The sequence below is a fragment of the Adiantum capillus-veneris genome, chromosome 29 (genome assembly GCF_014529385.1).
Source record: "Adiantum capillus-veneris isolate H3 chromosome 29, ASM1452938v2, whole genome shotgun sequence".
Taxonomy (NCBI): domain Eukaryota; kingdom Viridiplantae; phylum Streptophyta; class Polypodiopsida; order Polypodiales; family Pteridaceae; genus Adiantum; species Adiantum capillus-veneris.
The window spans coordinates 16307125-16330358 of record NC_140959.1 but is presented as its reverse complement, the minus strand read 5'-3'; the positions used below and the strand labels follow the sequence as shown (position 1 = coordinate 16330358).

Genomic DNA, 23234 nt, shown 5'->3' with positions numbered 1-23234 from the left:
GATGGTTTAGTGGCTGAGCATTTCATGCATGCCAGAGATCTACTAGCAGAGCTTCTAGCAGTTAGGTTTAACCGTGCCATGTGTGAGGGCTTGCCTGATACTTGGAGCCTGTCTACGATCGTACCTATCTTCAAGTCAGGAGACCCTATGGAGCCTGGAAATTATCGCACTATCATGATGGGACACACATTGGCACGGTTGTACGCATCCATTCTTGAGTAGCAGCTGAATAGATGGGCAGAGAGGGAGGGAATGTGTACTATTGGACACGCAGGGTTCAAAAGAGAGGTTTTTCTACTCTTGACCATATTTTGACACTCAGGGCCATCATCGAGGAAGGGAGATCCCGTGGGAGACGGATCTATTGTAGCTTTGTGGACTGCCGAAAAGCATTTGACACAGTACCCAGAGCTAGATTGATGCGCAAATTACAGGAGATAGGAGTACCCACAAAGCTCATTTGGGGGATCATGGCACTGTACAGATCAATAGTAGGGCATGTACGCACCTCATAGGGTCTATCTATACCGGTTCACTCCACTATTGGGGTGAAGCAGGGACCCGCTCTCTCCTAATCTATTTGGTATGTATGTGGATGAGGTTTCTGACTACATTGAGAGAGATGGTGATCGAGGTGCACCGCTGGCAGGGACATGGATTCGGCTATTGTTATACGTTGATGGTATTGTGTTGATCTCCGACTCTCCCGAGGGATTGCAACGTCACTTGGATGCTTTGCATAGGTTTGCCCATGAGAGTGGCTTGTCTATCAACCTTGGTAAAACCAAGTTTATGGTATTTAAAACCACCCCACAGTGGATCAGGAGGTCAGCGCCCGCATTCACATATGGCCAAGACACAGTGGAATATACAAATGCTTACACTTACCTTGGAGTGGTTTTTAGTGGACCAGCATTTTCTTTGACGAGAGCAACAGAGACTACATTGACCAGAGCCCATTCAGCATTGGGGAAACGTGTTCACAGGTTCAGTTTCAAGAGCCTCAGAGGAAGCTCTGGCTCTCTGACACTTTGGTGGCTTCTGTATTGCTCTATGGAGCTGAGATATGGGGGCCTTCATTGGATCATCACGGGAGAACAGGTCGTACTGATGGATGGGGGGACATGGAGAAGCCTCTAGTCTCTATGATCTCACGGCTCGTTAGAGCCAAGGCTTCAATACCACGTGCCATTATCCGAGCAGAGCTAGCTACCCCCCCACTAGTAGTTGAGGCGCTCACCACATCTGTTTCCTTCCTACACCGCTTGTGGGAACTTCCGAGAGACAGATACGCCCACCTTGCACATGAGTCCTCTCGACAGTTAGCCAGGAAAGGAGACAGCATGTTGGTATGGGGAGATGACGTCATGGTTCCAGGCACATGGATTCAGTGTAGACAGATTGCCCCCCTTCCAGTACTCACTGGATGCACCCTCTCTGACTCTTACACAGTCCAAGACCACCATGCTCATCCGACAGGACCTGATTGAGCTAGACACTAGGAGGACATAGGTACAGCCAGCACAGGAGCTGGGCATGAAGATGGCTTTCGACAGAGAGCATCTTCTCCAGCTTACGGCGGACGGTTTTGTGACGAGGCTCAGATATATGGACACCCACCTGTCTCATGGGATACGGTGTGCCATTGGCCAGATACGCACATCCTCACACCAGCTGCGGATTGAGACTGGGGAATACAGCGGAGTGCCAGCAGAGGCCAGGACATGCACCCTGTGTGACATGGAGCCTGAGACAGGTTACACTACACATGCCACTGCCCCGTCTACTACGAGATACGAGGCTGCTTCCACTGCTTGTTCAGAGAGGGCTTTGGACCACTCTCCAGAGTCATGAGGTACCAGGATCAGAGATGCCTGGGTTTGTTCCTGCTCGAGTTGCGCAGACACAGAGAGAGCCTAATGAGAGGAGAGGCTAGCCAGTCTCAGAGACACATCACAGACTTCTTTAGAGCAAACACTGGACACCCAGAGGAGCTACTACCACAACACATCTTGTCGCCTCACACCAGAGGCACATTGATCGATCGAGCGATTGAGCTGGGGAGATCCAGACACCCACGACTGCGGAGGACTGCACAGCATCGACGGAGGCTACATCAAAGGATTCGGATCACTTTGGCCCGACATGCACGATGCCCGGTCAGACTACCGTCCATGGAGGAGATTGATGAGATCCGCCAACGACCGTTGCTAGATTTCTTGTGACTTGTGATTTAACTATCCCAGCTAGGTGCTTAGTTCACACCTACCAGTTTAGGATCCCATAGTACTTTAATTTATCATTTTATCATTTTGTCATTTCATTTTGTTACTTTGACTTTGTATCAGATTCACTCGTAGGTCATTTTGGCCTTATGAAGACGCGAATATAACATTTCATTTCATTTCACATCTCTCTCTCTCTCTCTCTCTCTCTCTCTCTCTCTCTCTCTCTCTCTCTCTCTCTTCAGTTGTATTGAAGTCCTCAAAGTCTATTGTATCTATTCTTTCACTTGGCATGTGGTGCCCTCCCATTACAAGGGGTGTCAAACTGCTATACAAATGAAAGAGTTTATCCTTGTGTCCGGAGAAGTGTCGAACTTTATACTTTTGCCCCATCCTTGAATTCCTTCTTACCCTTTCTCCGTTCAAAGTTGTGGTACTTTGGTTCCCCAATCATGTGATTCCTCTTTTTGTTAAAAACATTCCCAAAAGTATAGGAATCAGAGTTGAGAAAAGAACTGGCGTCGATATCTAAACGTCAATAGCTTTGCAACTCCTTTTGGATTTGCACTTTTGATGTTTTCACTTTCTCAACTCCCATCAATCTTTCTCACTTGAGGAGGGAGGAGAAGAAGAAGAAGCAGAAGAAGGGCTAGAGTCGTCTTCGATGTGAACTCATCGGCAATGTTTCTTCTTAGACCCCTTCTCTACAAGTTCCTCAAGAGGAGATTGTGTCACAAACTGGTGACGTGGCAAGCCCCCGGACACACACACACACACACACACACAGCTGACTATACGGAATTCCAAGAAAGCGTCGACAGGCTGACGTGGCAACAGCATAGGGAATCCCGCACAACGCGTTGACCCGCTGACGTGGCAGACCGTACGGACAGTACTATGGAGGCTCTACTTTCTGCGTTGATAGGCCGTATGGAACGGATTTTTCGTAAATTAGCTGACAGCTTTTTGGTCAGTTTCTAGCGCTGGCAGCTTTTGGAAATCAATTGCTTTTGAGTTTGAAAGCTTTTGGGACTCTGCTTTTGACCCTCATTGCGGATGGATGGAGCGACACTAGGAGGAGGTACATCCACGGCATTGTTGCCTATTCCAAAGGGGAGGTATATTTTGCCCACTCCCATGACACCACGGAGACAAGAAAATCAGCAGATGTCCTTGTGGGTGAGTGGGCCTCCGCCATAGAGACCATTGGGTCGCACCTTGTGATAGGTCTGGTCACCGATGGGGAGGCATCAAACAGGGCAGCCGGAGCTATTTTGGAAGGCACTTATCCTCACATCACGATGTCTTTTTGCATGGCACATTGCCTTAACAACCTCTTGAAGGATTTCGGTAAACTACCTTGGATAGAGCCTCTCATTGCATCCATGTCCAAGGTGGTTGCTTTCATCAACAACCACAACATACTTCGAGCCGAGTTCTTGAAGCGGTCAGGGGGTAAAGTGCTTCTAAAGTATTGTGAGATCCGCTTCGCCTACAACTATCTAATGGTGAGCCGCTTTGTAGAGTGTCAGTGCAGTGAGGTAGCTCTTCATCAGTACAAAGTTTGCTCAGACTACTCATGCAAGTACAGTCGCAGGGATCATTTGTACAGGGAAGGTGGAGGATCCCGAGTTCTGGGAGTCCCTAAAGAGTATTGACAAAATGGTGAAACCAGTGATCCACTTGCTTAGAGTGATGGATGGTATGCAACCTTGCAATGGCAAGGTCTATGAAGCAATGGATCGCATGGTCGAGGCCCTTGAAGAGTATGAGCAAGACCAAGATAGGCTCAAATAAATCAAAGAGCTTTGCAGTAGCTAGTGGAATGCCTATAGTTCACCTCTTCATGGTGCAGCTTTTGTGTTGGACCCAGAGTTCCAGGGTGCAGGGCAGGAGCATGATTCGGAGGTAAACACACATTGGAACACCATCTTGAAGAAACTTCACCCTGAACGTGACATGCAACGCAAGATAAAGGATCAGCTTGCATTTTACAGGGATATGCGAGGATCATTTGGGACAGTCGATGCCCAAATTGATCGCACCAAGATTTCCTCCGTCTTGTGGTGGCAAGAAAATGGTTCAGATGGTCCCAATCTTCAACGACTTGCCGTCCGCATTCTCAGCCAAGCGGTTAGCTCCTCTTGTAACAAACTATTGACGTATCGAAACCCTAATTCTACTGAAAACCCTAACCCTAAGATCAAAAACCCTAACCCTAAAATCAAAAACCCTAATTCCCCTCAAAACCCTAATTCTACTGAAACCCTGATCCCAAAATCAAAAACCCTAATTCTGCCAAAAACTCTAATCCTAAAATCCGAACCCCTAACCCTAATCCTAACCCTAACCCTGATTTGCTGACGTGGCGGGCTGACACCTGGCCTACTGTACGGACACCAATGCGATTTACAAAAAGCTAGCAGCTTTTGGCATTGCTTTTTGGACCAGGAGCTTTTGAGTTTTGAAGGCTTTTCATTGTAATTGCTTTTTAGGCCAAGGGCCTTTAAATATGAGGTTAGGGCTCATTCTCTGACATGCTTCCTGGAGAAGGTGCAAAGTCTGGAGTACCGTCTTGTACTATGTTGATACAATATAAAGAAATACCGAAAGGGACGCCAAGGTTTGGGGCCAATACTCACTGGGGTGGAATTCCGCCACTCCGTGTCGTCTCTCTCTCTCTTTCAATTCAGTTGTTATTGAAGTGCTAAAAGTTTGTTCAGTCTGTTCTTTTCTATTGGCACGTGGTGCTCGTCTTGTGACACCTCTTGCTTGGAGCAATTGTGGAGTGTATTTAGCCACATTGCATCTAGAAAGAGGAACCGACTTGGAGTGGAAAAAGCAAATGACCTTGTTTTTGTCAATGCAAACTTACGAATGCTTTGCAAGTCAACATCCAAAGTGACAGATCCCTTTCTACAGTGGGAGATGGAGGCAGAGGTGCTTGGAGAGGCAGGAGGATCTACACATGAGGATGAGTCTATGCAGGAGGATTGGATGATATTCACGACGTCCAGGACTCCACTACAAATTGGGAGGGGGGATGCTCTTCTGCCCCTACCTAGAGGTGAACTTCAAGTATGAGTCATGACTCATTGCTCATTGGTTTTTGGTATTTGTTTCCTTTGTGGCCGCCGGCTTTGCCCCCTTTTTGTATTGCACTACCATATGAGTAATTGAGTCTTGACATGTCACCTATTGACTCTTACAGTTGTTATTTAGCACTCTTAGCCTCTACATGTCTTTTTGTAGCGCCTTGGCTGGCCTTGTAAGCCATCTTTATAATCTATGATCTATCATCTTTTTCCTCCAAGCTTTTGTGTAGAGTATGGACTCTAGATTCTATTCTTCAACTGTGAGTTAATGTTCTTTCTATGAAGAATCAAGATGCTTTTGTGAAGGATGATCCAATTCATGTATTGTGTATTGCCCAATCGCGTGTAAGCCTTGGCCGTAAGACTGAAGAATCATTGCAGAGCATGCCTAAATAGGATTCTACTTGGACTAATGGGTGTGTATGGCTCTCTACTAACATATAGGTTGCATCCAACCTAATTTAAGCATATTTTAAACTTACCGTTCCGGCTTTTTTTTTTTTTTTTGGGGGGGGGGGGGGGGGGGGGGGGGGGGGGGGGGGGGGGGCGTTCCGGAAACGCGTTACTTCTTTTGGCTGAGACTTAAGAAAGATGTGGACTTTGCACGCAGTTGTTTAGTATGACAGAAGGTGAAGTTTGACAGGCATAACGCAGCGTTTACCCATTCCCACCCGCCCATGGGAAAGCATTGCAATGGATTTCATTTTTTGTCTCCCAAAAACTCAAAGTGGGCATGATGGCCTTTGGACAGTCATCAATAGATTCAATTAGCAGGCTCACTATTCTACAATAAAGAAGATAGTTAAGCCCGATCCTTTGGCAAAACTGTTCGAATATTGGCATGTCTGAGTACATTCTTTCGGACAAAGATCCCTGGTCTACTAGTTGTTTTGGATGGCAATCTGGGAGAATATTGGCACGCAATTGCAGTTCCACACACAGACAGACGATAGACAATTCAATGGTTTTTGGATTTGTTCAAGTCTTCTTTTCGGATCAGAAGACTAAATGGGAAAACTATTTTCCCTTCGTGGAGTTCGCCTACAACGACACACGGGGAAGGCGCCATTTCAAACCTTCGAGGGTGCTTCAATTTTCTAAGCAGCTAAGACAAGATTTGTTTGAAGCAGAAAAAAGGTCTAGAAGGCATGGAAGGCCATCTAGCAGTTCAGAGGAGGAGAGCTCGTCCTCTTTTGATAATGACCACATCAACAAACCAAGGAGTTCAAGGACGGGAGTCAGGCCGTCCGGTTTCAGACGTTTTTCAGGCTACCAGGACACCCATTGAGTCCTTGAGTTTGAACAACAGTTTGACGTCGCCTTCTCTAGAGCGTGGTTCTCATAAGATTCCAGGGAGCGAAAGGCGGCATCTTACTTGAAAAGAACGGTGCAGGCATGGTGATCTACTCTGTTGTTACGCAAAGAAACACATACGAAAGGTTTTGGGATACTTGTCGAAGATTCTTTTGAAAGACTAGATTGAGCGGTTTTGCTATGATTTGCTAAAGAGATTCAAGACTATGCATAAAACCCGAAGTCTGACTCCATTCAGAGACTTATGGGACATGGCTAAGCAACGATTTGAAATGTATGCCGGCTCATTGACTTCTGCGACGGGCAAGATAGTATCCACCTCAAAAAGGCAAGAGTCTACCACTGAAGAGAATGAATCAAGGGAACCAGATGATAGCTTATCACAAGATTCTGGAGAATTAGAGAGTTCCGACGAATTAAGCGAATCAGATGCAAGTTCATCAAAGGATTCTAGAGAAAGAAGAATCAGAGGACAGTGCGTCTTAGGATTTCAATGATTGACTCTGATGTGCCAATGGACAAGGGAAGCGAAAGACGCTACCCACAGGTCCCAAGGCACAAGGAAAGAAAGGAAAAAAGAGAATCAGCTGGTAGATCAGAACATTCCCCAGACCCAAGATAAGAATTTTGAAGCCGACCAGTACACGAGGGACTTTGCTTTTGCCAAGGTCCAAGAGGCTTTAGAGAAATCTCAAGAACGACATAAGAAGACAGCAGATCAACATGGTCGCGATTTGAAATTAAAGAAAGACGATTGGGTGCTCTTACATTTTCAAAAGACACGCCTAAGAAAACAAAAGGGAAAGGAGTGGTTTTTTCCAAAACTTAGCATGAGGTATTATGGCACTTTCCCGATAAAAGAGAAGATAAATCATGTCTCCTTTAGACTCAAGTTGCCCGATACTTGGAAGATTCAAAATGCATTTCAAGTGAGTCTATTGAAGCCTTTTAAAGGCGATGTGCCCGATGATGAGGAGCCTGCTGAGCAACCCGAAGTGGAGGAAAGCGAGGAGATGCTCGTTTAAGGACAGATTTTGGCACACAAGGATAGAAAGATAAAAGGTAAAGTGATTAGGCGGTTCTTGGTTAAGTTCAAAAACTATCCTCCATTGGATGCAAAGTGGATGGAGGGAGGAGGACCTAGCAGATACTCCTCAGATTTTGGAACTTTACCTTAAGGCATTTGGTTTAGCATAGTCTACTCCGATAACCCGGACTTCAGCGAGGGTGAATCTAGTGCAGAGGGTTTGCACAAGAGGGGAGTCACTCCGCTCCTTTGTCAACGGATTACCCCGATTTTGAATAGAGTCATTGATGCCCCCTTTGGGTTTCAGGGATATTATAGCGCTCAGTAGTATTCTGTTGTATGACTTTATAACAGGAATTCCCAAATGAAAATGATTGATTTGTGTTGTTTGAGTGCAGGAACTAAAAGACGAAATGACTGCAGCATTTCGGTCTCATAAATCTCTATAGACATGATTGCAATAAGGATTAGTCAATCGGGCATCCGTGAGATGCAGAATGGATCTAGATGCGATTACTAAATACGTTGCCGATTGGTCATGGTCTGAGATTTGGAATGAATTTGTATGTGATTTGTGATGTGATGTCCTGTGAAGTCGAGTGATGTCCAGTGATGTGACTGTTGTCTTGTACAAGTGCTAGATGTGTGGAGTCTAGTGCGTCGGTACTAACAGTCAATGTCTACTAAGATAGTTTATGGCCTCAGTCTGTTTTGCAAGTGTAATCGAGGGCGATTACAATTCTTTCAAGAGAGGGGTATGTCACAAACTGGTGACGTGGCAGGCCCACGGACACACACACGGCTAGCAGCACGAAATTCCGGGAAATGCGCCAACAGGCTAACATGGCAGCAGCGTACAGAATCCCGTAGAACGCACTGACATGCTGACGTGGCAGACCGTACGGACACGAGTACGGACGCTCCACTTTTTGCGAGATGACAGGCCGTACAGATTTTCCGCAAATTACGCTGACAGCTTTTTGGGCAGTTTCTAGTGCTGGCAGCTTTTGGAAATCAATTGCTTTTGAGTTTAAAAGCTTTTGGGGCTCTGCTTTTGGGCATCCCTTGTAAGAATAAATAAGCCCAAGGGCCTCACTTCTCAGGGCATCTGGAAGCAAAGTCTGAGTTTGAATATTTACAACGCTTCATTAATTCAACGCTAGGGAAGATTAGTGGACTTTTGCCGCATATCACAGAACTCCAAGATCGGTTGATTCTTCAAGTACTTTTCTTAGTTCGGATCCTTTGTAAACTTCATCAATTACTAGGCACAAGTGCTCACTTGCAATTGCAAGCGAGGATTTGTAGACTTTGAATTCTCGTTGAGAGTCATCAAGTAAACCTTCAAACTCCTCTTGTTGTTGAACCCATTGGAGTCATCTTCCTACAAAACTGTGAGCACAACGTGTTTCCGTTCTTAATCAGATTCTCTTTGAAAATCCATAGCGTATGCTGCAAAAAGTTGGACCGAATCCTCCATAGAAGAAGAATTGATCCTCCTATACCACTGTAACCGGCTTGGCACTAACAAGATGGTACTCTCATAGCACCACACAAATAAAACAAAATATTTTAACACTTGCACTTCAAAACTCAAAAGTAGTCAAGATACGAAGCGACAGAGTTCTGCTGCTAGATGCGTTGGCCCCAAAGTCTAGCACACCTTCCGATGCTTCTTTTAATATTGACGAGCACCTAGTACAACTGCCGCAGAGTCGCTCTACAGTGCGTAACCATAAATCCACAACCCCCAAAACTGCTATTAAAAACTTGCGCCCAAAAGCCTCCACTAAAAACTTGCATCCAAAAGTTTTAAAGCACTTTTCCATGCTGTAAAAGCGTAGACCACCATATCTGTATAGAACCTTTTAAGGTGGGATTCCACCTTTGGAACCTTAAAAGCTTCACTAAAATTGCCTCCGGAGAAAGGAGTGTCGAATTGCTAGACAAAAGACAATGCTTTATGGGTATCCCTGTGGCCCAAAAAGGTGTCGAACTTCACGCTTTGGCCACCATCCTTAAATTCCTTCATGCCCTTTCTCCGTTTCAAGTTGTCGTACTTCAGTTCCCGAATCCAATCATTCCCTTTTTTATCAAGAGTGGTTCCGAAGGTGTATCAGCATCACAGTCGTCAGCAGTTTTTCTATCTGGACGACGTGACCTTTTGTAGCTCTTTCTTGATCTTCTTTTCTGATACTATCGCTTCTCGACTCCCGTTGGTCTTCCTCATTGGAGCTACAAGGAGGAGGAGGAGAACCGAAGTCGTCCTCAAAGTAAACACGTTGGCGGTGTTTCCTTCTAGACCCCAAGGTTGATTGCCGGCTAAGATAGCTGAGGAAAGACTTAAGACCTCCGTCCCTTGCAAGAGTGGGCAAGGCGACTACTTGGAGAAAAACGCCAAAGATAAAATTATGATGGGCCCCTTGATAACTTTGAAAATAAGGAGATAGTGGTCCTTCATATAGGGGTAATGGCACCTCAAGTTCAGAGACTGACTGACTGCCCGCCCTGTGAGTGCACATGTGAACTTATGTGAGCTCTTGGCACTATACGGGCCATAGCTCAGTTTCCAATGATGTGCTTGACATAGGACTTCAACCGACGCATTCCCCTAAACCAAAACTACATGCTCATGTTGCCGGATGCCCACCAAAGAGTAATTTCACCCGTCAAAACACGTGTACAAACCATTTATCCAAGAGGGTTTCATAACTCAAAACCTTAATCTAATGGACTTGTCTGGGCATGCAGGTCTTGCGAACACGCTCACAAAAATTGCGAGCACATAATCCCCTTAAGACTCAATGCACAAACGTTGGCTCCAAAGGGGTGAACCTGGCCATAAAGAGATAAACGCAAGTCCTCTTGGAGAGATCATGAATGATTAATGGAAAATTTGATCTCTCCATTAGACTTAGGTTTCATAAGTCCATATTTTTTAAAAAGCACAAGACTCGACCTCAAGCGCAAAAACCTCGGCTAAAGTAGCAAAGGCCCCGGCGTTGGTTGCCATGCTTGTCACATATAACCTGTTAAAGGAGGTCAATGGAGGGCAAGCAGGGGGACGTGACAACCATTCCTTGAACATTCACCAACAAGTACGGGTGGCAACTTTGTGAATATCTGTTTTTCAACTATACTCTACCTTCACAAAAGCCAAATATCCTTCAAAATTCACTAACCAATATATAACTGTTATACACAATATGGGAACCCAGTAATGGAAGCAATCTCATACAGTCACCTTAGATGGCCCGGGTGTTATATGAACCACAGTTCCTGCATTTATGGTACAGCCAATGAAACGGAGCCTTTCCTTTTAATTCACAATCGTTGCAAAGAATATCCTGTTTTGCAAAAGCATATTAGAAACCACTCAGAGCTTTAAATCTTTCAGTTGGCCCATAAGGCTTCATAAATTACCTGCTCCCTGTCTCGGTACTCCTCCGGAAGTTGTTCAGAAGCCAGTAAAGCATCAAGCATTCCAAAATATACCTGTCCATAAGTTACAATGTTAAATCACAGGAGGAGTAGCAAAGGATAGTTAATTAATGAGATCGATTAAAACTCACATTCATGTCTCCCAAAGATTTACTGCATATGGGACAGGTATAGTGACTAAAGGTGTATGCCTGCAGATTGACCATGGAAAACAAGAACCATCAGACGAGTGCAAAAGAAAAGAAGAGAATTTGTCACAGAAACACACCAGGATAAACTCATTTCACCAAAAACAAAACCTTGAAAAGCGTTCTTACCTTGTAACAAGCTGAATGCATAAAGTGGCCGCATGAAAGAGCTTTCACTGGGGTATGAGATGTGAAAAGAAAGTCGTGGCAAATGGGGCAGTTTGACTCTAGCCCTTTTTCCCGACATTTGTGGCTTGTAAGTGAGGTAGACATGCATGCATTACATGTCATACAATGAAAAAAGTCAATCCCAAGCCCCTTTCCAACTCTACATAAGTTACAAGAAGGACAGTGGTAGATATCTCTGGGAAAAAAACAACCTTAAATAAGTACAGGCTTAACAACATCCCAGCGAAATTCCAAAACAAAAAAAAAATCTTCAACATACCTTTTATCATCAAACAGCTTACAGATGCTGCAGTAATACTTCGCCATGCAGAAACCATCACAAGAAGGAGTGGCACACTTTTGTGCAATAGGTTGTACCTCCAGACATTTCATGCACATCATCTCCTGTGTTGCTTGCCTGTACCATAACAAAAGTATATACTCCAAAGTCCAGACTACATACTAACACCTGCATAGCACAACTTTTATAAACCAAACAAGATCACCTGTCCATGGTATGATCACTAACTTTATCATGACAGAACCTGCAAGGGAAAAGGATCCCACAGCAGGCAGCCCTAACTTTGCAATTCCTCTTATAATGTTCACAACCAAAACAATCTTCACTTGAACTAGTGTAAGATGGGCAGCGTCCAGGGATGTCTCCATGCTCACCACTGGAAGAAGCCAGTAAAGTTTGAGATGGATGCTGTTGCGTCACAATCCAGCGGCTGCCATAAGATAATAGTGACTGAAATTAGGATTTGAGTGGATTTCACATACCAGCAAATAGAACTGCAGCCGTAAACCTACAAACCTGGTCATCAGGTTTTGCATGAGATACGCCTTGCGACGTGGATCAAGTGATGTATCCCCTGAAACTTTCCTAACAGCAGCCTCCAGCTCCTTTTCATTCATCCTGAATATATCCTGCCAGCCTGGTTTAAATTTTGTAGTATTTTCCTCAATCTTTCCCTTGAAAACCTGTCGTTCACCAGTGTGCTCTCTCTCAATTTCCATATGAGAATGTTGCTTGCCAGAAGAAAATGGTTCAGAAAAGGTGGCTCCTGCTAAGTGTTTGCGTGAACCATTTTCAGCAAACACACTGGAAGACTGATTTCTCTCCTCTTCAGAATTAACCATGCAAACACCAGTTTTATCGTCCTTGCTTTCAAGGCTTTCTGCCCTGCTTTTTGAAAGATAGTCTGCCACCAATTGCAGACTTTCTGGGGTTCCCGACTCCGGAACCTCTTCATCTAAAACACATGACTTTGGTGGTGATCCACTAGGTGACCTTCTCCACCATGCTCGAAGCCACTTATCAAACATTGTATTACGAGTAGCTTGGCGCCATGTGTACATCATAGCATTTTGTTCCTCTTGAGAAAGAGCTGTAGTGACCCAAGGTAGCATGGCCTGTAAAACTTCTGCCCCAGTAGTCCCTATTATCTGCCCGACTAATCCTTCTTGCTCTTCTACAGAAAAATGCAAAGTAAACAGTGGCCACAATTCAAGCTCTTCCCGTGACACATGTTGACCTAAAGTGACATGTACAGACTTGCACATGCCCTGAAGCTTTGCAGCAAGGCCTTGCTGATATAGCACAAGATTCTCTGATCTGACATTATTGCCCTCATGAGCAATCACTCCTGATGGTTCTATGCTATCACATCCACGCAACCGTCCGTGTAGTATAGAGAACTCAGAAAGCATGCTTGCTATTTCTTGAAATAATTGTTCTTCATGTTTGTGATCTATTGTATAAGAATGACTCACATTATGCAAAGCCTCTTTTGCTTCTAAAGCTGGAAAAACTATCGCATCTTCAGCATTGCTATGAGCTCGATATAGACCCCATAGAAGCTGAAAACGACCAGTAAATTGGCGCAAAAAGCCTACATCACAGCTCATTAACCTAGTTGATTCCTCGTCTAGATACTTCAAATCCTTTCTAATAGCTTTATGAAACTGAAATATTGTGTCAATTGGCTTAGGCACTCCACTGGAACTGGGGGAACCAGGTTCATTTCCTAAACCAAACAATCCAGATCCCAGGTAACAATTTTGCAGAGGATTTAAAGGAAGAGACTGGAGAGATCTTCTCCCAGTTCCAGCTCCAAATCCCAAACTGCTTCCGCTAACTCCCAAAGCAGGTACACAGCACCTCTTTCCTATTCTGCATTCTTGGAACTCAGCACCTTCTGAAGAGAGTACGTCATGTTCATCCACTAAACTTCCATCTCTTAACCGTTTCTGTGGCCTTTCCCCAGCAACTGCACAAACACCTTTCTCTTTGTCCACAGAAACGGAGGATGCTGTTTTACAACTGGGGCTGCATTCAGCATTTGAGCAACAAGATTTTTGACAGGTGGAGTCACCTGTAGAAATATCTGAGCAGAAGCACCTGAAGTTTGTAGGCTCTACAAGTTTGTGAGCCTGTCCTTTGCAGGCCCATCCCAACAGCAACGTGATAAGTGCTGCATCAGAAGCAGGTGCTGCATGCACAGACAAAAAGATGATACAAAGATCTTGAGCACTTTGCTAAAACACCTGAAATACAAATAAGGGGTTTAAAACTACAGCAAAAAGAAAACCTGCCAGCCGGATATGATCAAGCATGACCTTTGCCTCTTCTTCATCTAATGAAGCTACTAGCCATGGAAGTACTCGTTCTAACAGTTTCAATGGCATAACCCAAAGACTCTGATACACCAAAGACTGTTGCTCTTCAATACTGCAATGAGTGCGCGCAAGAGGAAATACCTGAGGTAGACGAACAATGTGCTCACTACCTACATGCATTGAATTCAATTCATGCACAAAGCATACACAGCAACCAGATAGATTCACCTTCGTCTCCTCATCCGAAAGATGTTTTTCAATCGTTTGCGAGATAAGCTCAACACTCGTAGACAGCTGGCTGGAGATTTCAGTTAAAGCAACTGACCCTAATTTGTTTTGGACACTATCCAATAAACAGCAAAGATCATCAAAAAGGCGCTTCTCTTGTAGATGCTCTTCATCAAAAGAAATGGACTGGTTTGCCTTCTGCCCAACTGCTGGGAATATAACCTTGTCTTCAGCAGCACTGTTATATCATTAAAGAAGTCAAAACCTACAACTATATGAAAAAGACACTCTCAAAGAAAGATAACACACTGCAAATCAGGAAAAATGTCATCAGCTGATATGGCAACAGGAGGAGGCAACAGCGGCCCATAGCAGGTCAGATAGTGAGATTGCTGCAGAATAACAGCAAGACAGCCAGAAAGCAGAGAAAGAACTCGTAGCTCGTTTTTGGGTGGCTTCCACATTATCAGATACCTGCAAATACTGTGTTTAGGATTGTTTAGTGGGCTGTTCGTGAAGCAGCGCAGTTTTCTGCAGTTTATAGAGGACATTCACAGACAACATGTTGCCTAGGTGAAACCTTGTGCTATTGCTTAGTGTGCACCATGAAGTAGTAAATGGGCCCAGTTTCATCTTGAGGTGAAAAACAAGTTCCATACCTCACATATCATGGGGCACCCTAAATACAGGAAAAACACTCTTGCAAATCAGTTCATGGTTGCAAGATTGCAGAGCAACTCCCCCACACTTGTATCTGTCATCATCAATAAACAAAGAAGTATTTTGTGGGGTGTCCGTCTTAGGGGCTAGTGCATCTGGGTGGAGAATTCTGCCCCATCGTATCTTGTCTCCGGTGCTAATTGAAGTGTTTGTAGTTTTCAGTTTAGTCGTGTGTTTGCTGTTGATTCACCATCCCACCACTAGCTCGCCGGTTACCACGTCAACCCTTAGCTAAAAGCAAAAACGAACAAGAGTCTAGCAACAAGAACGGTGACAATTAGGTTGCCAATCAACAAATGCTATGGGTGCAGTAGCACATGCCACCTTGCCCGGGCTTTTTGGGCAGAAATCTGGCTATTGATTTCTCGCTTGGAGTGTTCAATCCTGTAACAGTGGTATCAGAGCTCAAAATGATTCTTGTTCTACAAAGAATCCAATCTTTCTACAACACGCATGGGTTCTCGCGGAGAATCTGATAGACACGACGTCCCTCAGACTGATAGTCAATGGCGAGATGAAGAAAACTTGAATCCCAGCATAGAAGCAAAATTAACTAACTAAGATTATGGGAAATTTTCTGAGCAATCGAGAGATTTTGGCAAATTTCCGACGGGGAATCTCGACAAAGCGGAGTATAAACATCAGCTGCAAGTGACACATGTGTGACAAGATTAATCAAGTACTCCAAAGACCCGAAATATGTGAATCACCTGAGAAATTACCCGCTTGATGAGATTCACTCGAGATGGGAGACGCCGTTGATTCTCCTCTCCATACGGTAATGAAAAAGAATGCAAACCCGAGTGCAAAAAAGCGGAAATTGTACTCACAGAAAGAGCTTGACAAAGCTCTCGAAAAAAGACAAACCAATTGATGAAACCCTTAAAGCACTCTCGAAACAAGAAGAAATCAACGGATTTCCCCGATTGTTTGGGCCGAAAGTCGACTTTTGAGGTGGTAAGCAAATCCAAGAAGCGTGTTCATTTCAAGGATGACCCAAATTTTTGTTCGTCTTCAAAGAGTTTCGACAATTCGTCATCCTCTAGTTCCAAAGAGGATGAGAAAAAGCAGAAGAAGCAAAGTAAAAGCCAAAAAAGCAAAAAAAAAACATATTCTTGAAAAAGTCTAGAGGGCACAAGGAGCCATCAAGCAAATCAACAAAGAGATTTCATGCTATGCTGACAGTTCAGACAGTGAACAAATGGACAAGAAGACCAAGGAGTTCAAGGATGGGGGTCAAGCAATCAAGTTTGACACGTTTTCAGGCTGCCAGGACACCCATTGAGCTCTTGAATTCATACAACAGTTTGACACCGCCTTCTTGGGAGGTCGTTTCTCGGAATGCTCAAAGGTGTGAAGGGCGGAATCTTACTTGAAAGCAAATGCACAGACATGGTGGTCTGCTCTGTTGTTGCACAAAGAAGCACCTAGAAGGTGGGTAATATTCAAGAGAATTTTCACTCCTATCTAGATAACGAAAGAATATGAAGAAGATGTCATCACGCCTTGGCATTATTTAAGAATGACTAAGGACTACACTTTGCATGACCACTGCCAAAGGTTTTGGGATACCTATTGGCCACTACCCTCGTTTCGGAGGATCACTTTGAAGGACCAGATTGTGCGGTTTTGTTGTGGATTGCTTGTCACAAATTCGACGGTATTGTCTGTAGCAGAAGTTCGACTCGATTCAGAGACTTATGGGACATGCCAAGCGAGGTCTTGATATGCATGCCAGGCACATTGACCTACCCTACGGACAAGCTAGTGCCCACGTCAATTGGGCAAGAGTCTTCTAGGGAAGAGAGAACCAAGGGAACCGGATCAAAGTTCATCAGAGGATTCCAAAGAAGTAAGAAAATCGGCTGATAGTACATCGAAGGGTTCGGAAATAGAAAGGGAACCTACGGATGGTTCATCAGAGAATCCCGAAGATTCAGATTGAGGTGACAGTGGACAAGGGAGTCCGGTAGGGCACCCTAGAAGTCCCAGGGCACAAGAAAAGAACCAAAAGGTAAGCTCACCGGACGATTTGGTCAAAGGAACTTTTTGGCCCTCAATGTAAAGTGGATGCCTCTACCCTGTAACCTATTGTAAAGCAAAGTTGAGAACATCACAAATTCTCTTAAGTTTTGAGTTGTACCTTGAAGCCTTTGGATTATTAGCAGTGTCTACGCCAAAAGTTATCGATGAATCAGCAGGTTGAATTTGGTACGGTGCGGACTGCACAAGAGGGGAGCCACTCCACTCCTTTGTCACAGATTGCCTAGATTGAATAAGTCACTAATTTATCCTTGAAATTTTAGGGATACTGAGGCTGAAAGTATGACTTTATGAAAACATGTACATTAAATTGGAAATTTCCTAGATTTGAATATGCTCTTTCATGTTGTGTATTGTTAGAGTATGTGATTAAAATGTCTGCAGCATTTGTCTAATGAATGATTTGAAATCAGTGCATCTAGACATCTATTAGAGATCAGCGAGTGAATGAGGGGAGGATTGAATGTGATTCTAGTGCATCAAGACTTCTATCTGGATGAGATGATTAGATACTGTTGTGAGTGCGTCAAGAGTTCCGAAAGAATGATATGGTTGCACAATGATCTAGGTCCATCAAGAGTTATGGACGAGATAAGATGGTTAGATTCAATGATTTGAAACACCGCGTTCAGTGTGAACTAAGCGTGTGATTTTGTCAATTGCATGTATGTGACTGTACGGTCTTGTGGGGATGGTCATGGGCATGGTTTGCTTGATTGAAATGTCAAAATAAAGGATATGAATCAAACAGTAACAAGATTTAGTAGATCAAGACATCCCTGAAAGGATCAGCGCCATCTGGATGTGATTGCTAAATAGATTACAATGATCATGATTTGTATTTGAGACCCTCGACACAAATGTGATTAATCGGTGACTAATGTCTTTGTGAAAGTGTTGGATTTGTGAAGTCTGGTGCTTGGGTACATAGAGTCAGTGTACCTGAAGGAAGTTTCTATCTTATGACTGTTTTGCAGGCGTAATCAAGGGCGATTACATTTCTTTCAAGAGGAGGGAATGTCACAAAGTGATGACGTGGCATGCCCAACTAGAAAGAACTGGCCCAGTAGACAAGAGGAACTGAACCCAGAAGATGGGCCAAGGGGCCTAAGGGGGTTAGGGATTCAAAATCCTAACCCTTATCAACTTAAAGAACTTGTGAGCACCAACCGAGGGGCCTAAATCCAAATAATCAAAATCTTGAACTCTGGCTCGCAGTTCTGTAAATCGCGCTGACATGATGACATGGTAGGCTACCCGAAATTCCGCATTTTGTGCTGGCAGATTTTAGCAGTTTTGGGCATGGGCTTTTGTGTGCAGATGATTTTGGACTTCAGTGCTTTTAGAACTCATGCTTTTAGGCTCTGCTTTTGGGCATCCCATGTAAGTTTATGAGGACCCTTTGGGCATCATTCTCAGAGAGCATCTGGACGCAGATTCTTGGAGAAGAAGACCGTTGGAGTTGTATTTTGCGGCCAAACTTTGGGGCCAGTGTGTCTTGGCTCGGAACTCCGTCCTGTCGTGCCGTGTCAACTCTCCTCTTCTCTCTCTCTAGTCAAGTTATTCATTTTGCAGATCTTGTTTGTGTGTTGCTATTGTTTCTTGCTTGGAGTGTCAAAGCCTGTAACAAAGCCTTTTTTTTCAAAACCTTGAAGGAGACGCTAGTTTCTCCTCCCCAACTCCACACACGCAGGGGCATCGTCTCACAAGCTCTCCTACTCCATCTTGATCTCCCGCTTCCAACGCCTTTTTCGTAGCAGTGATCCAACGCCAATTAGAGGAGATGTAGAAGCAACTCTTGGAGATGCGTGCCATGCCAATCCAGTTTTCGCCCACAACCCTGAGCACTTCGCCTCTTATGTTACATCCTAACTCCCTCAAAGGGGAAAGCAAGGATTGCAAAGGGACCACCATTGAACCTTGGTTGGAGAAATGGACGGCATACTTTGATTTGTGTCCTTTTACCCAATGCCCAACGTATCGATTCCAAATACAAATCATGCTGCAAGACTACGCCTACATGTGTTGAGCAGGGTTACGCCCTCAACTGACAACATGGGCAGATTTCTGCCTGTAAATTGTTGTGGGATTGGCACTACAAATCCTAATGGAATCACGAGTGCTAACATGTCATCCGTGTGGATGAGAAAACGTGGCTTTTGGATGGAAGAGCTTTTTTGGCCAAAGTTATTGAAAGGTTTGACTTTTGTGGAGCTTTTGATCAGATTATTAAAAGGAATGGAGTTTTGGCCTTTTGAGCACTTGTAAAAGCAAGAGGCCAAGAGCCTATAAATTTATGGCCTTTGGTAACTCATTCTAAGACTTGGCAATTGCAAAGTTTCGATGAGTGATCCTCCCAGCGATTACACCATTGAAGATTGATACAAAGAAATACCAATAGGGGCGCCTAGTTAGGGGTCAGTGCATGTGGGAATGGAACTCCGTTTCTCCATGTCTTGTCTCAAGTGTGCCATTCTCTTTTCAGTACAAGTGTTTTAAGTGCTAAAATTGTTTCCAATCGTTCTCTCAGTCAACACGTGGTGCCTTCCTAGTCACACCTCCAAAACTATGTCAAGATGTGATGGGTATCGGAGTGAGCCATTCTTCCTTTACAAGGAGATGCAACTGATCATTGCTATGTCCAGTAAATCAGAGAGTGCCTAGTAAGGGGACCCATGCCAACCTTTGAGTCGTAGTATGAATCGTCCTAGAATTCACACAGACTTTCTCTACTAGATTCTCCCCTCTCTCCCTAGAGAGCAGCGTAACCGTGAAACCTTTCAGACCCAAAATGTTTCACCCTCGAAACGTGGTGTTTCATCCCGAAACATTTCGCCCTCAACCAAGGTCTCACTGAAACAAACGCTATGTATACACAAAATACATGTTCAAGGTGCAGAGTATATGCACCCCACACACAGTCACCTACACCAGAAAAATGGGTGGCCGCAAAACAAGCAGGTTACATCCTGACTTTGCTTTTTGGAACAAGATCCTTCTATTTGTTAGAAAGCAGCTCTGAGACCCTACAAACGTCCTTTCACCTATGAATACTGTTCCACCAATTCCAACCACCTACATAAGCATTTTTTTTAAGTTTAACGCGCAGAAGATTCCTACTTAGAGCACAGAGCAGCTATTCAAACATTTTCAGATCATAAGTTTGACTGAATTCTCAAAACAGATATTGATAGGCAAGCGACCACAAAATCCAAGACCCATCACCTGTGGAAGATGCAAACTTCTGCTAAAAATTGCACATGTTCACTGAACTTGGGAAGATATCCAGCAGCCAATGACTGTGTCCTTTTTGAATCCTCAGCAAACTTTATAAGCTCTTTCCTGATTGCCTTGTGCCATGACAAAAGCACATCAATAGGATAGTTGGGCTTCTTTTGAGATGTTTCGGTACTACCATCACTGACACTTCCAACTTTGAGAGCTCCCTCTACTAAGCTACTTTTAGAAAGGGCGCTTGCTGCTTGTTGCAAACTACCTCTACCTTGAGAAGTTCTTGGTTTCAACAAAGAGTCAATGCCAGTAATGTCATTGTCCACATTGGCATGTTCGCCAGCTGTATCCCTTGCACCAATGCTTGCTGCTTTCAACCAGGTGCAAACAATCTGTACACTGAAACATCAAATACCTGTGGAAAACACATCGCATCAAATTATTGTATCGTTATGAGTCTTAACCTGTTGGAGCAGATTCGCACTTGGAACAACATTGTGGACACAAGCAAACATCTCTTCACGTTCTCCATCAGTCAGACAAGCTGCTAGCCAGGGAAGAAAATTCTCCATAAGGTTGACCGGAATGCTACAAATAAATTGCCACACAAGTGCTGATTGTTCTTCATAACTTAGAAGTTCCATAAGCAGCGGAAAAACCTGCAGTGTGAAGTATTACCAATGACAAGGACAAAATTTATTTCCGACAATACTTGTAAATATTCTACTAAACAAAACCGCTCTCTCTCTCTCTCTCTCTCTCTCTCTCTCTCTCTCAACGAATGAAAAAGAACACCTCCACAGGGGCAACACCACCAGAAGCATGACAGGGAGAAACCCATGGGACCACGAACATACACGTCACAAGTTGGAATTGCCGAGGTTTCCCTTGGCACAAAGGGGAAGGATTGACAGAGGTTCTACCACAAGCAGACATACTTTTTCTACTTGAAACGTGGGAACAGGACACATGTAGACTGCCAAGTATTCCAGGATATATTACACACTCAGTTTGGTGGCCTGGTACTAAGATGCGCGGGCAAGGGGGTGTTGCTATAATGTACAAGGAGGAAATGCAAAATCAGGTTAAGATATGCAAGATAGATGAACACAAACGGTACATATGAGCTGAGATATGTACATCTGGGAGATCGATGTTCATTGCGGGATGCTACATCCCACATCGGGAATCCCCGTTCTATGATTTGCATAATCTCTCCAAGAATGACCCTTTTGCCGACCTATATACAGATATTGCAACCTACACACCACAGGGGGCAGTGATGATACTCGGGGATCTTAATGCTCGCATAGCCAACATACAGGTTCAATTGGTTGACTACTCAATCCATCCCGCAGACAAAGATGGCGATCTCGTATTAGATGCAATGTGGGATAGATGCTCATGCGATCACCTCATGAATGAACAAGGTTCAACTTTGATATCTATGATGAATTCTATGCAACTTGTAGTCATGAATGGCACCAAGAAATTTGCAAGCTCCGGAACATACACATGCTATACATCAAACCATGGAAGAAGCACTAATGACTATGCGTTAGTTAGCCACAATGCATTAGATTTAATTGGACACTTTAAAATTGGGGCTCGGTCACCGAACTCGGACCATACTCCAATTCATGTATGTCTAGACCTCCCACACATGCCTACACAACGCATCCAAAAGGCGACAAGTTGGGCATACCGAATGCAAGCCACAAAGAACTTCGATTATTCCACTTTTCTGGACAGCCTATTGAGTAGACAATGCATGTCCCAAAACATTTCAGAAAATTGGGCTACCTTTCGTCAAGCAATAGAAGAGGCAGCAGAGGTCACTATGGGACGATCTAAAAGAAATCACCAACAAGCGAAAGGTCTCCCTCATAACCCATGGTTTGATGAAGAATGTAAAGCAGCCAAACGCAAGTTAAAGTGCTTCAATAAGTCCACGCAGGACTGGGAAAATGCAGCCAAGGAATACAGGATGCTGAAAAGGAAAAAGAGAAGGATGCATGAACTTTTGAAGGAGGAGCAAGAGGTGATCTGATTTAAGAAAGAGCCCAAGAAAGCATGGCGCAACATGAAAGGAAAAAAGGAGGATATAATGGGAAATTTCAGCATGGACGAAATGTATGTATATGCACAAACACTCTATGCTCCCACCGATGCTCAAATAATGATGAATGCTGAAATTCAGGTTGACACTAAGGAACCTATAACTTTTGCAACGGCTTTGAGAGGTTTGAAAAAACTAGCCACTAGGAAAGCCTCTGACATTTTGCACTTCAACTCCGAAATGTTGAAATGGTCGGGCAATGAAGCTAAGAAATGGACACACTGCATGATGAATCAAGCTATCCACCAAGGCATGCCTGAAGATTGGCAAGAGAATTGGGTCAAAGCTTTGTTTAAAGGAGGAGACCGTAACCTACTCACGAATTACCGCACCATCATGGTGGGCTCTTGCATCGCAAAACTTTTTGGGAGTCTGATAGAAAAAGATATTAGCACATAGGCTGAAAATAGTGGAAAGAGGGCTATCGGTCAAGCAGGTTTTAGAGCAAAACATAGTACCATAGATCACTTGATTACAATCCGGATTATGATGAAAGAGGCGCGACTCAAAGGGGAAACTATGTACTGTTGTTTTGTGGACTTTAAGAAAGCGTTTGATACGGTACCTCGTCATGGGTTATGGTCCCGCATGGAGACCATTGGGGTTCCCATACATTTGAGGGTTGCGGTGGCACGCCTATACCATGCGGTTCGATGTAAACTGAAAATGCAAACAGGCTTCTCCAAAGAGTTCTCTAGCACAATAGGAGTCAAACAAGGGTGTCCTTTGTCCCCAGCATTATTTGGGCTATGCATAGATGAGCTTGAGGACTTTATCTGCCAATTTGCATCAAATCAGCCCAATGTTTGCACC

General features: G+C 44.2%; 1 protein-coding gene across 2 annotated transcripts in view; it reads right to left on the bottom strand.

Annotated features, from left to right (window-relative positions):
* Window positions 1-23234, bottom strand: part of LOC147418821 (zinc finger protein BRUTUS-like) — a 94670-nt gene that overhangs the window by 18506 nt on the left and 52930 nt on the right. For both annotated transcript variants that reach the window (XM_086506211.1, XM_086506210.1), the window contains exons 3-13: window positions 20767-20961; window positions 20297-20694; window positions 14309-14546; window positions 14053-14221; window positions 12276-13953; window positions 11965-12189; window positions 11739-11876; window positions 11420-11654; window positions 11234-11293; window positions 11085-11156; window positions 10906-11008 (exon numbers count right to left, since the gene is read on the bottom strand). In XM_086506211.1, the coding sequence (XP_086362337.1) occupies window positions 10907-11008; window positions 11085-11156; window positions 11234-11293; window positions 11420-11654; window positions 11739-11876; window positions 11965-12189; window positions 12276-13953; window positions 14053-14221; window positions 14309-14546; window positions 20297-20694; window positions 20767-20961 (3510 nt within the window). In that variant the 3' untranslated portion in view covers window position 10906. The remainder of the gene's footprint in view (window positions 1-10905; window positions 11009-11084; window positions 11157-11233; window positions 11294-11419; window positions 11655-11738; window positions 11877-11964; window positions 12190-12275; window positions 13954-14052; window positions 14222-14308; window positions 14547-20296; window positions 20695-20766; window positions 20962-23234) is intronic.